General features: G+C 29.9%; 1 protein-coding gene across 1 annotated transcript; it reads right to left on the bottom strand.

Moving 5' to 3' along the window:
• On the bottom strand, positions 1-2,801 carry LOC111293453 (3-dehydrosphinganine reductase TSC10A-like). Its single transcript, XM_089767120.1, has 4 exons — positions 2,194-2,801; positions 1,956-2,103; positions 1,232-1,522; positions 1-440 (listed from the first exon to the last, which is right to left on the bottom strand). Exons 1-4 carry the CDS (start codon positions 2,704-2,706, stop codon positions 433-435), a joined length of 960 nt encoding a protein of 319 aa, XP_089623246.1. The 5' UTR covers positions 2,707-2,801; the 3' UTR covers positions 1-432.
• Between the last annotated feature and the right edge of the window lie 10,972 nt (positions 2,802-13,773).

The following is a 13,773-nucleotide window of genomic DNA, read 5'->3' as shown; positions in this document are numbered from 1 at the left end:
TGGGTGAAACAAAGAGTAAATAGACAAGAATTGTTTATCGAGGTACAAGACGGTTTTCTCGATTAAAACTCCATAATTCTTGGAAAAATTGTATATCTCAAAATTCTATTGACAACTTGTAATACACGCTATAACATGCTCCAGCGATGATGGTTGCAGCTATTCAGTTTATCAAAATTTGCTTACATCTACTTCTAGAAATAGCTAATTTGAAACTTCAAATGAGAAATTATGATGTCCATCTATTGGATCAACATCACATTAGTTGTAACATTCAGAGTATTAGATGGAGAATGCGGGAGAGCTTCAGTTTCTGAAGGTTGAATGCCGAAACTTGTTATTATTCAAAGATCCACATCCATGAGATCTTAGAAGTAAGCAACAGATATGCTGGAAGAAGGAATGCCGATCCATATCAAGCAACCAGGAATTTTATGTCTCTGAAATCAAGAAAACAAACAGAAAACAATTTATCAGGACATTATTACCCCTAACAGTTTTGACACAATAAAAGGTGTAACAATCATGCATAAAAAGAGTATCCAACAACACAATCAAGCACTAAGTGATTCAAAGATTCGTTAGACATAACTTCACCACTAAACACTTAACTGTGAATTTTCCTTAGTAAAGCAAACATGGTATGCTTAGAGGAATATGATTTGTATTCTGATTTATAACAGTTTTTACCTTGTACCACAGGAGTAGATACCCCTGCTGATAATATGATACTAGCAATCTTAGTTTTTTGGTTCTCAAGATTTAGGATGGAAAAACTATCATTTTAAGTTTTGGCAAGGAATCTCACTCGAAAATGATCTATCTACCAAATCAAACTCATCCAAACACGATGCTTTAGTGTAAATTGCTATCAACCATAAGATTTTAATAATTAAACAGAGGGAAGACCACCTCTTTGGAGCAACATTCATGCAAATTCCTAATTCTTGAAAGATAGGAAATGGCAAAATTTAATTTCATCAATAATTGACAGATAAGAGTCTAACACAATATTCTCATATCCACAATACCTTAGAGGAACAATCTAAAAACTTTAATTAAAATTAAATGCTATCCCTTGAAATTAATCTGGTCTCAAGTTCTTCATCATTCAACTTGACACGCAAAAAACAACTTAAAATAATAAATAGACAAAACTAAGTCTAATAAAGTAGGCAATGTATCTTTCCTCCTGGGGTATAAATAGAGAACTCTTTTATTGTATGCTTACCTTTTCTTTTCGCATGCCACTGTTCTATGCTCCCATACCAGTTCCATTGGAAAAATAAAGCTATAAGACGTAATATACCAGCAAAAACCACCTCAACAAATGCCATCAAGAAAGATCTCTGAGGGGATAAACCAGAAGTAGCTATCGCGAGCATGTGCCCCTCAAAGTTGCAAGGGACAATGAAACTTCCAGATTTGATGCCATCTAAAGCTTTCTTGGCAACTTCATCAGCTTTCATTGAACCAGAGGAGCCTGCTAGTATTTTTGTGAGCTCTGGTCTAACTTTATTTTCTGCCAAAGGTCAGCTTTTAGCAAATAAATGCAAATGCTTGATAAGCAACACCAATGAGCTATAGTTATCGCATTCTCCAATTTACTATTGAGAAACATAATTGGAGGTAGCAAAAGGTAGTATGAGGTACTTTAATTGATCAATGATTCCCATTTCAAATATGCTTGTCATGGAGAGAAAAACCTTTTTGATTGCATTGGAATCAATGAAGAAACACTAACAATAACTACCATCTGAACTTCTCTATGCCTATTTAGATTGATAGCTACAATTGCGTTACATAATGCATCATTAGCCATCAATCCCATTATTATAAACATCCAAAATAACATAAACTGATTAATAACAATGCAGAATGATGACATCTCACAACTACACAAAATGCAAAGCAATTTAAAAGCGGTAAAAGGCTCAAAGAAAAGGGTCTCAAACCTTGCTCAAGACCAGGAGTGTCAGTATCTGGTGGGAATATAACAGAGACATGAATATTATCAGCAATGACTTCCTGCTGCAATGCTTCTGCTAATCCCCGCAGTCCAAATTTAGTGGCGGAGTAAGCTGTGTAACCATAGATTCCCACCTAAATACCCATGTTACAAAGTTCAATCAATAAGCAACAAAACAAATCCTTTATAACTAAACAACAAAGTTCAATGATTCGGCTACTGACCTGACCAGCTTGGGAAGAAATAAGAGCGATGGAGGTGGGTCGGCGGTCCTTCCTCTCCTTCATCAACGGCAAAGCAGCTTTGATGACATTGAAACTACCCATCAAATTCACATCTATCATAAACCTGACCTCATCCAATCCCTGCTTCTCCAGCTCCTGAGGCACAAAGACCCCTTGGTTGACCACCAGCACATCGATGGGTCCCGCGTCGTTAACCGCCCTGTGAACGGCGTCGTAGTCACGAACGTCAGCGGAAAAGATCAAAACGTCGACCCCGGAAGAAAGGCGAATCGACTCTTTCGCTTCTTCGAGTTTGTTGAGAGATCGAGCTAAGAGGGAGACTCGGGCTCCTTGGGAAGCGACCTGGTGAGCTAAGGCTAGCCCGATGCCGCTTGACCCGCCTGTTATGAACACGTGGCGGTTTTTGATTGGGATGGTGACCGGACGGGGCCGGACGATGAAGAAGAGGAGGAGGAGAAGGACGGGGAGCAGAATTAAAGGGATGAGCAGCATTGATGGCGGTGATGCGGTGACGAAGGTTGGAGCTGTCGGAAAGTGTTTCGTGGAAGATGGTTTTGAGTTTTGTTTTGGTGTTGCGTTTGACTTTTACGTTTGAACTTGTTGTCAAACGGATAGTTTTGGGCCTTGAGGAAAAACAGTTTTGAAATTATAAACCCAAGCCCACCTTTCCTTCCTTGGTTATACGTAAAACCCGAACCCGCTAAACCCAAACCCGAAACATCTCAAACCGGAATTGAATCCGTCTAAAATTCGGATGACCCAAAAATTAATTTTATGCGATTCAAATTTTAATTGAATAGATTTTTGTAACATTTCAATATCATATTAAAAGATTCTGTGAATCTATTATGATATATAAGTAAAAATTTAAATTCAAATAAAAAATTTTTTATATAATAAAATCATGAAATCTTTCAATCAAAATAGACAATATCTCATAAATTAAGTATAAATTTTCACGAATGGATTAGTAATCATTCTAATACCATTTATAAATATTTGTACTTAACTTATAAGATATTGTCCGTTTTAATCCGAAATTTTATGATTTTATCTTATAAAATATTCGTAACAAGTTTGAGTTTAAATTTCTACTTATATATTATAGCAAATCCACAAAATCTTTCATACGAGACTAAAGTGTTACAATTTTAAAAATCGATATTTTAAAGTTAAAATAATATAAATTTCTTTTAATCTAAAATGATTTTATTGAACATTTTGTCACCCATACTAAAAATAAATGGTAATACGGTCAAAATAATTCTTGTATTGATCTATTACATTTAAGATTAATAAAAATTATGATATGATCTTACGCATATCATAATTTAGCAATTTTTTTATAATTAATGAGAAAATAATAGCTATATATATTTCATTTTCTTCAAAAGTGTTGACAAATTCAATCTTGAATTCTTATTAGATTAATTAATAGATATTATTAATATTGTTACTATCATTAGCAGGCAAATCTGCTTAATCATGAATTCTTTGCACTTTGGCTTGGTTAGCCAGCCTCAGTTTGAAGCTTTGTGGGGACAAGAGAGGAGCCTGGTAAAAGATTAAAATATAAATTATAACTCAAAGCAATGACACGAAAAGTAGGACAACAAAACCTTGATCTTGCTTTTCAAATTCTGCCCCCAACCCCCCCCCCCCCCCCCCAAAAAAAAATTGCTTTTCAAAACAATGTATGCTTTTAAGTTTACCCTAATGATTTCTAATGATCAAGAACATTTTTTATACATAGCTAATGAATCCCCACTACAAATTTTACACAAAAATTTGTGTTTGATACCTTGGGTTTTCCACCAAGGTGCTCTTTGATTATTTTCTTTCCTTTGCTTTGGAAAATGAAAAGTTCTGGCATTGTCATTTTTTTTTTATAATTCAGTATTTTATTAATAAATTAAAATATTATTGATTTTTATTTTTTAAAATCCAATTTTAAATAAAAAAAATAGAATTAATTAACACTTGTAATTAACCACAAATATGTTTAAATTGTAACTTATAAAAGAGCTGTTAGGTTGATAATTCAATCTAAATTATTAAATGGTAATCAAAAGGAGAAAATTAATAAAAAGGGTTGGCTACCAAAAAGGAGACAAACATGTTCCTAAAGATATAGTATGAGACAAATATCATATTTGCTTAAGTTCTGGAAGTTTAACACACAAGTTTAAGATTGACAACTTTGAGAAGCAAGCAACCTGAAACTAAATTCAACAAGTTGGGTAGAAAAACAATTAGGGTTGGTTGGACAGATCTCTTTAACGGTTAGTTTCACGAGGGATTTCAAAAGTAATTTGAAATTCAATACAATGATTATGACTTTGGTTGGGGTTTCAAAATTTTAAAATCAATAAATTTTTTTACCATGAATTTGATTTATAAATATGATAATTTAAAAATGATGTAATGATATAGTTCAAATATAATATAAAAAGTATTAATTATATACGAATTTAATAAAATAAAAAATATAGATTTGTAAAAATAGATAATATTGAAGATACAATAGACTTACTCGTAAAAAAAATAGATCAAAGATATGTTCCTCCATATACATTTATAGACTTTGGACCTCTTTATTATGGTAATATTATGATGGTTGATGATAATCCTTCATCTTTTTCAGCAAATGCGAAACAAGAAAAACTTGATTTTGATTCTTATAAATATTTAATTAAGAATTTTAAGTGTAAAATGGAAAAATCTGAAGATCCGAAACAACGGGTTGATTATCTTCATGCTATTGAAACCCTTTATAAAGAACATAAAAGACTTTTTCAAAAATACAATTATCAATATATGCTAAATTATGACACAACCAGTATCAGTAGTTTTGAAGTAGATGATGATATAATAGGTGATAATTTTGAAAATCTTGCTACTAGAACAAGTTTCATAAAATGAAACCACATCAGATGATTTTTCTAGTTCTAATGATCAACCAGATCCAGAACCTCAAAACATTGTTCCTTAACCAGAGGATAGAGGAAAAAGAAAAGCATCTAAAATATCTAACCTGGATATTGATGATATTTTAAGATTCCCAAATCTATTAAACCCAGATATTATGGATCAACATCTACCCCATCTAAAAGAAAAATATTCTCACTTAAAAAATGATGAGATAAAATAAACTTCAGAATCTGATCAAACCAGTCAAATCAAACCAGAAGTTCCTATAATTGATTCGTTAAATAGACGAACGGTTTCATCAGGTGGCACATATTTAGATCTAACTCGTGTTCCTATCAAAGAATATGAAAAAACCATTGATGATTGGGCACAATCTAAATCTATTGTTGTCACAAGTTACAAAGAGCAATGGAATAAAAAAAGATTCTTCAATTATTTTTGTGGCACTTGGCAAGGTGATGTTTTACAATTTCTCAAAAAGTGAGAAAAAATCACTCTAGGACATACTCAGAAAAGTATACTTCTTACAGCAAGTAACATACCTCAATTATTAAAAGATTTAACCTATATTTTAAAAAATGAGTTTTGTAGGAGTACCAAATCCTTATATCCCAATCAATAAGCTCAATATTTTCTTTCAAAACTAAAATTATGTGATATTCGAAATCTTGACGATTTCTCTAAAAGATATATTTCTAAATATCAAAAATTGGATGAAGAACATTCAAAATTTTGGTTATAATAATTTTTCTTAAAACTTTCCTCACCATGGGATGAACTTTGTTTTCAAAACTATAATACTTATTTAGAACTTAAATTCAAAACTACTAATGCTGTAAATCCCAGCATAAAACTCTACGATACTCTTGAATGTAGAATACACTACGTACAAAGTCAAATTACCAAGCATTGTCTCAAGCAGAAAGCTATCATACAAGTAAAATCTAAACTTAGTTACAAACAATGTACTAAAATTTTAGAAAATGATCTAGAATTTGGTTGTAATAATCAACCTATTCAAAGACGTTTTAAAAAAAACGTAAATATTTTTGGAAAAAATGGAAACAAAAAAAAACTGGTAAATCTACCCAGCCTAAAAAAGGTAAATTTGTTGTTAAAAAAAAGAAAAAAATCTTCTAAAAAAACTTGTAAATGTTTTATTTGTAATCAAGAAAGTCACTATGTAGATAACTACCCTAACAAAGAGAAAAATGCTAGAAAAATGATTAAACAACTTGAAAAAAAAATCTTCAAATTGCTTTTGCATATGAAATATCAGATGAACAAATATATTATGAAGTTCTTTCTAAAACTGATTATAGTTCTTCTAATGATGAATCTGATTATATTTTTATGATGAATACTGAATTTAACCAAGATAATATTTCAGTTACTTCTTCTACAGGTACAATAACTACAACATGAGAAGGTCTAGTTAAACTAAAAAATGTGATGCATAAAACTCAACATATTTCTGAAAATAAACTCAAAGAACTATAACTCATCCAACCAGATGAGATTTACAAAACAAGTTGGTTTAAAAAATTTCAACCCTGGTATAAACGCCATATAGAAAAACTATATGGTGATACTGTTGCTAATGATTCTAAACAAGGATAAATAAAAATACCCCTTTTCACCAAACAAAAAATAAACCATTTTTTGAAAAAATACCTTAAAGTTAAATATATTCATATTGGTATGATTTTGATTACTATTAAACCTTTATTCTTATCTGCCAAAGATATTCCTGTTATAGCTATCTTAATGGATAATCGTTTTCAAAATCCTACTAATGCTATAATTGAAGGAATCCAAATCCAATTTAGCTGCTAGTGTTGTTTTATTTAAAGTTAAACCAAACTATTTTATTTCTATTTTTAATGAAAACATTAAAAAATATTTATGTCTTCGTGTCAAAATAAAAAATTCTGATATTACAAAAAAATCGTATGATCTTTCAATCAACTAGTCTACAATTTATGAATTTACAAATACTACCAATACTTCTATCAAACCGATAGACTCTAATATTATTAAATTATTTGAACCAAATAGTTTTGACTCTGAAATTAAACCAAAATTAATCAAACTCAAAGATTTATCTATCCCACGAGGATGGTGTCTCGAAGATATGTCATATCCTTTTAAAAAATAGAAAGTACCAAGTTTAAAATTTTTCTCGTCAGAAAAAAATCTTTACTTCAAAAATCTTCATGCCTCAACCAGTTTTAATCCTAACCTGATTTTACCTCTAACAAATATTTTTGAACATAAAAAAGATAATGATATTAAGAGTATAATTAGTAATTAATCTTTTTATACTCCTTACAGAAGTTCTTTTTGAGGATTTCCAAGTACAACTAGTGCAAAAAATCTTCAAAGAACAAACAACATGAGCCATATAGGTACAGCTCAAATTCTTATTTTTGTAGAAGATAATCCATCTCAACAAAATATAAGTGGTAATCAATCTTATTATCATTCTGTTAATTTTGTTCTCAATTCACGAACCTCTTCGTCTAGAACTCCTAGACAAGAAGAAATAAAAACGTAACATTTTATAAATAATTTTCGTTTATCTGTGCCTAATACAATTATGTTTCTAATAAAGATAGATATTATACTTTTGTAAAAGGTGATTTTAAATTTTTGGATTATAAACCATATAGTCTACATATATTACTTGACACTAGAGCAACAATCTCAAGTTGTCATAATAATGCTTTGCCAACAAACAAATGGCAACCAATGAAGCATCATATCATCATAGTAGGTATCGATGGTAAGGAAACTATTGTTGGTTTTAAAGCAAAAAATATTCATGTTTATCTTAATAATGTTATATTCATAATACCAAAAATATTATGTTTTTCTAACATGCATGGCGATATACTATTAGGTAATAATTTTTTACGTACTTATGTTCCATTCACTGTTTCTAATACTCATGTTACACTTACAATTGATAAAAAATCAATTGACATTCCTTTATTACAAAAGCATGAGTATATTTGTGATAAAAACTTTTAACCTGAAAGAATATCACATAACATTAATGCTATCAATGAAAAACATTAACTTTATAAGATTTTACAAGAAAACTTCAGTAAAGATCCATTTAAGCTTTGAAAAAGAAGTCCAAGATACTGCGAACGTACTCTTCATTTTCCAAAAGAGATTATCAGAGTAAAACTCATGATCTATACTAAACAAGATATAGATGAATTCGAAATTCAAATTATAAAATTATTGGATAAAGGTCTTATCGAACCAATGACTAGTCAACATTCTAGTCCAGCATTCATGGTAAGAAACCATTCAAAGATTAAATGAGGTAAACCCCGTATGATTATCAATTATAAGAAATTAAATCAAAATCTTGTTTTTAATGGCTATTTTATTCCTTGAAAAGATGTATTAATAAATTTAGCAAAAAATGTCAAATATTTTTCTAAATTTGATTGTAAATATGGTTTTTGGCAAATCATGCTTAAACCTGAATCAAAATTATTAATTGCTTTTAGTGCTCTAACAGGCCATTACCAATGGATTATTATGCCTTTTGGTCTATACAATGCACCACAGATATTTTAGCGTTGGATGGAAACTATTTTCAGCAAACATAATTAATTTTACTATGTCTATATTGATGACATACTTGTTTTTTCCAATAATCTTGATGAACACAGGAAACACCTGAATATTATTGCTTAAGAATTTATTTTACATGAAATTATTTTCAGTCCTAGAAAGGTTGAACTCGAAAAAATTGAAATTAATTTTTTTTGGTCTAAACTTATCTGCTAATGGATTAACATTGTAGGATCACATCATATCAAAGATCAAAGACTTTTCAAAGCAACTGGATAATGTCAAACAACTACTGTAATTTTTAGGTCTACTCAATTATGGTAGGTAATTTTTCAAAAATCTTTCTAAAAAGGAAAGCAATTTTTTGCATAAATTACATAAAAGAAATGATTTTGTTTAGACATCCACTGACTCTGATATTATCAAACATATCAAATAGAGCTAACATATATTCTTAAAGTTTATCTACCCAAACAAGAAGATTTATTGATCTTAGAGATAGATGCTAGTGATGAACATTGAAGATGTATCCTAAAAGTAAAAAATATTCATCAAAAGGATAGATTGATTTGTGGTTATAATTCTGATAAATTTAAACCAAATGAAATAAATTATATTATATACGAAAAGGAACTGTTAGCCATAAAGAATGGTGTACAATGATTTCATATTTATCTTATGGTGTACAGCGATTTCATAGTTATCTTACCCCTAAAACATTTGTTATAAGAACAGATAACCAAGCAGTTCGAAATTTTTTCAATAACAAAAAACTTTCAAACAATCCCAGACAAATCAGGTGGTATAGTTTTCTTTGTCAATATAACTTTCTTGTTGAATTTATCAATTCTAATAAAAATATTCCAGCAGATTTTCTTAGCAGGCCTGATGGATCGAGGAAAAACTCCTCACAAGAGTCTTGGAGAATGGAGAACAATCAAGAAAAAATAACCTAAAAAGGGTTTGTCTTCTTTATCTTCTTCTACCCCTGCTTCTCCTAGATCTCCTTCTTTCTTTACAAATCCTAACCCTGGCTTTGGTTTTTATAATGATCCTAACCAATGATTATTTTACTATCAACTCTGTAACTTTAGACCTCCATACATGTCATCTCTTTTAAAAACTTAACCAGATTCTCTCTTTTTTCTCAAGATCCAAATCAATGGACTCCTACGAGCTATTCTAAAATAGTTTCTTCTACATAACACATGTTAAAAGAAACCAAAGTTTCTAGCCCAAAAATAAAAGATTTTTATAATTATGGACTTGAACCATAAGTCTATGATTTACTAAACATTGTTTGAAAATCTCATATTTTAGTAAACAAATCTAGCTTTCATAAAGGGATGACCAAGTTAGCTGAATTCTTAGTCAAACAGACTCAAGAATTTTAAAATTTTAAAGAAACAGCTTTTCAAAGCCTTATTGCCTCTAACCTGTTAAAACAACATGATAGTGATTTCTTTGCTTGGGAAGAAAATAAATACAGTGTTAAAGAAATAAATAATTTCTTAATGCTCTGTGAATATTTTGATTATAAAAACTCTTTTAAGCTAAACAAGCTTAAGATGATTCTTCTTTTTGAAAAAGTTGTTCAGTTCTTAACCAGAGAACTTTTCCAACAAATAAAATTTTCCATTATCCAAACAACAGAAAAACTGTTGATTGAAAATTTTTATTATTATTATTATTCCCTTTATATTCATACAACTACTACTGGGGATCATATTTCAAAAATTAAACTTAGACTTAATCACGAACCTTTTGATATAACCAGTATTGAACATGGAATAGTTGGTCAAATCACTATGCAAAATCTCTTTTTTGATTTGATCAAAGACTTCCTAACCTTTATCAAACATTATTTTCATAAAGTTGTAAAATATAGTAACTATTTTTTCTATATTCATTTTTTCATTACCAATCTGCTTGGCCGCTATCAGTGAGAAAGATTTTTTCAACCATACCAAATCTAGGAAATCAAAAAAGTTTTTTTTGGCCCTGATCTAAATCCTACCACTAAAGCCTTTGAAATACCTGAAACTTTAAATACTTTAGTTTCAAAATTTTTAAATCCAGCACAATACCAATTTCAAACAGGAATTGATATGATGGAAAAAGCTTCATCTCTACTTCGATTAGCCACCAACAATGGCTTTCCAAAAGCTGTTCTTCAAACAGAAGGACGAAGAATTTTTGTAATAATTTATTATGCATCATTTCTAAAATTTTTCTAGACCCAACCAAAAGGCTGGATCTTTTTCAAAAACTTTCCTAAATGGAAGATATTGATCATCCTACAGAAATGCTATACTAGTATAAAAAAAGATGGAAAATGTGGAACACTCTAGATCCATTTCTCCACAATCTCACCAAACACTAGATGAAAAATGAGTGGAACTCAAAAACCTGAACAATGCAATGAAAGGATAAATCTAAAATCAGAATATTCTGTTAATATTTCAACCAAGAATAAGCCAAGACAAAGCTGATCTTGACTACCGACACAAAAAGACAAAGATGTTCGAAGCCAAAGAGCAACCATACTGTAGCAGTTACTGTTTCTCATAAAATCTCATGTAAAAGTCACTGTAGCAAAAAAAGATAGAGACACACCACCAAAATCACTGTAGCAGGTCACTGTAACAGTACTATAGATAAAAAATTTTACTGTACACTGTAGCAAAAATTGTACATAATTATTGTTCATGTTTCATTTATTTAAGCCTGTATTGTAATTAGTTGGAGGAGGCTTTTTCTTTCCACCAACTCTTTACTTCTTTCTTATTTCCTCTCTCTCTTACTTACCTTTTTTCTTACTTACCATCATTCACTATTGTAAATTAAATATCTCTTCTAAAAAGAAAAATAATATTTTACGTAAAGTGCGTAAAGGAAATAATTTTGTTTAGACATCCACTGACTTTGATATTATCAAACAGATTAAATTAGAGCTAACCTATATTCTTAAAGTTTATCTATCTAAACAAGGAGATTTATTGATCTTAGAGATAGATGTCAGTGATGAACGTTGAGATGCATCCTAAAAGCAAAAAATCTTCATCAAAAGGATGAATTGATTTGTGGTTATAATTTTAGTAAATTTAAACCAAATGAAATAAATTATATTATATACGAAAAGAAACTGTTAGCCAAAAAGAATGGTATACAATGATTTCATATTTATCTTACCCTTGAAACATTTGTTATAAGAATAGATAACCAGGCAGTTTAAAATTTTTTCAATAACAAAAAACTTTCAAACAATCCTAGACGAATCATGTGGTATATTTTTCTTTGTCAATATAACTTTCTTGTTGAATTTATCAATTTTGATAAAAATATTCTAGTAGATTTTTCTAATAGACCTAATAGATTAAGGAAAAATTCCTCACAAGAGTTCTGGAGAATGGAAAACAATCAAGAAGAAACAACCTAAAAAGGGTTCATCTTTTTCATCTTATTATACCCCTGCTTCTCCTAAATCTCTTTTTTTCTTTGCAAATCCTACCCCTAGCTTTGGTTTTTACAATGATCCTAATCAAAGATTATTTTACTATCAACTCTGTAACTTTAGACCTCCATACATGTTGTCTCTTTTGAGAACTCAACCAGATCTTTCTTTTTTTTCTCAGGATCCAAATCAATGGACTCCTATGAGCTATTTTGAAATAGTTTCTTCTACATAACACCTGTTAAATGAAACCAAAGTTTTTAGCCCAAAAATAAAAGATTTTTATAATCCTTGACTTAAACCACAAGTCTATGATTTACTAAACAATGTTTGGAAATTCCATATTTCAACAAACAAATCTAGCTTTCATAAAGGGATAACCAAGTTAGCTGAATTCTTAATCAAACAGACTCAAGAATCCTAGAGTTTTAAAGAAACAACTTTCCAAAGCATTTTTGCCTCTAACCTATTAAAACAACAGGATATTGATTTCTTTACTTTGGAAGAAAATAAATACAATGTTGAAGAAATAAATAATTTCTTAACACTCTGTGAATATTTTGAATCTAAAAACTCTTCTCAGTTAAACAAGCTTAAGAGGATTCTTTTTTTTGAAAAAGTTGCTCAGTTCTTAACCAGAGAACTTTTCCAACAAATAAATTTTTTCATTATCCAAACAACAGAAAAATTGTTGATTGAAAATTTTTCTGATATTATTATTCCCTTTATATTCACACAACTACTACTGGGGATCATACTCCAAAAATTAAACTTAGACTTAATCATGAACCTTTTGATATAACCAGTATTGAACATGGACTACTTGGTTAAATCACTGTCCAAAACCTCTCTTTCGATTTGATCAAAGACTTCTCAGCCTTTATCAAATACCATTTTCATAAAAGCTGTAAAACAAAGCAACTATTTTTTCTATATTAATTTTTCCATCACCAGTCTCCTTAGCTGCTATCAGCGAGAAAGATTTTTTCAATCATACCAAATTTAGGAAATGAAAAAAGTCCTTTCTAGCCCTGATCTAAATCTTACCACTGAAGCCTTTGAAATACCTGAAACTTTAAATACTTTAGTTTCAAATTTTTTAAATCCTGCACAATACCAATTTTAAACAGGAATTGATATGATGGAAAAAGCTTCATCACTACTTCGGTTAGCCAACAACAATGGCTTTCCAAAAACTGTTCTTCAAACAGATAAACGTCGAATTTTTTTAATAATTTATTATTAAAAAATCTTTCCAGACTCAAGCAAAATCCTTGGATATTCTTCAAAAACTTTCCCAAATAAAAAATATTGATCATTCTACAGAGATGCTATACCAGTATCAAGAAGGATGAAAAATGTGAAACCAATTTAGATCCACTTCTCTTTAATCTCATCAAATATCGGATGAAAAAGGAGTGAAACTCTAAAACCTGGATAATGCAATGAAGGATAAATCTAAAATCAGAATATCCTGTTAAAATTTCAACCAGGAATAAGCAAATTTAAGCTGATCTTAACTACCGACACAAAAAGATAAAGATGTTTAAGAGTCAAAGATCAGCTATACTGTAGCAGTT

Source organism: Durio zibethinus, chromosome 10 (genome assembly GCF_047325235.1).
Source record: "Durio zibethinus cultivar Kanyao isolate XHJ-2024 chromosome 10, ASM4732523v1, whole genome shotgun sequence".
Lineage (NCBI taxonomy): Eukaryota > Viridiplantae > Streptophyta > Magnoliopsida > Malvales > Malvaceae > Durio > Durio zibethinus.
This window is presented reverse-complemented; position numbering and strand designations above follow the sequence as displayed.

Coding starts and splice junctions, on each gene's coding strand:
- LOC111293453 (XM_089767120.1), bottom strand. CDS start 2,706: ATGCTGCTCATCCCTTTAATTCTGCTCCCCGTCCTTCTCCTCCTCCTC. Junction 2,104..2,193: donor TTTCTTCCCAAGCTGGTCAG/GTCAGTAGCCGA, acceptor ATGGGTATTTAG/GTGGGAATCTATGGTTACAC. Junction 1,523..1,955: donor CACTCCTGGTCTTGAGCAAG/GTTTGAGACCCT, acceptor GACCTTTGGCAG/AAAATAAAGTTAGACCAGAG.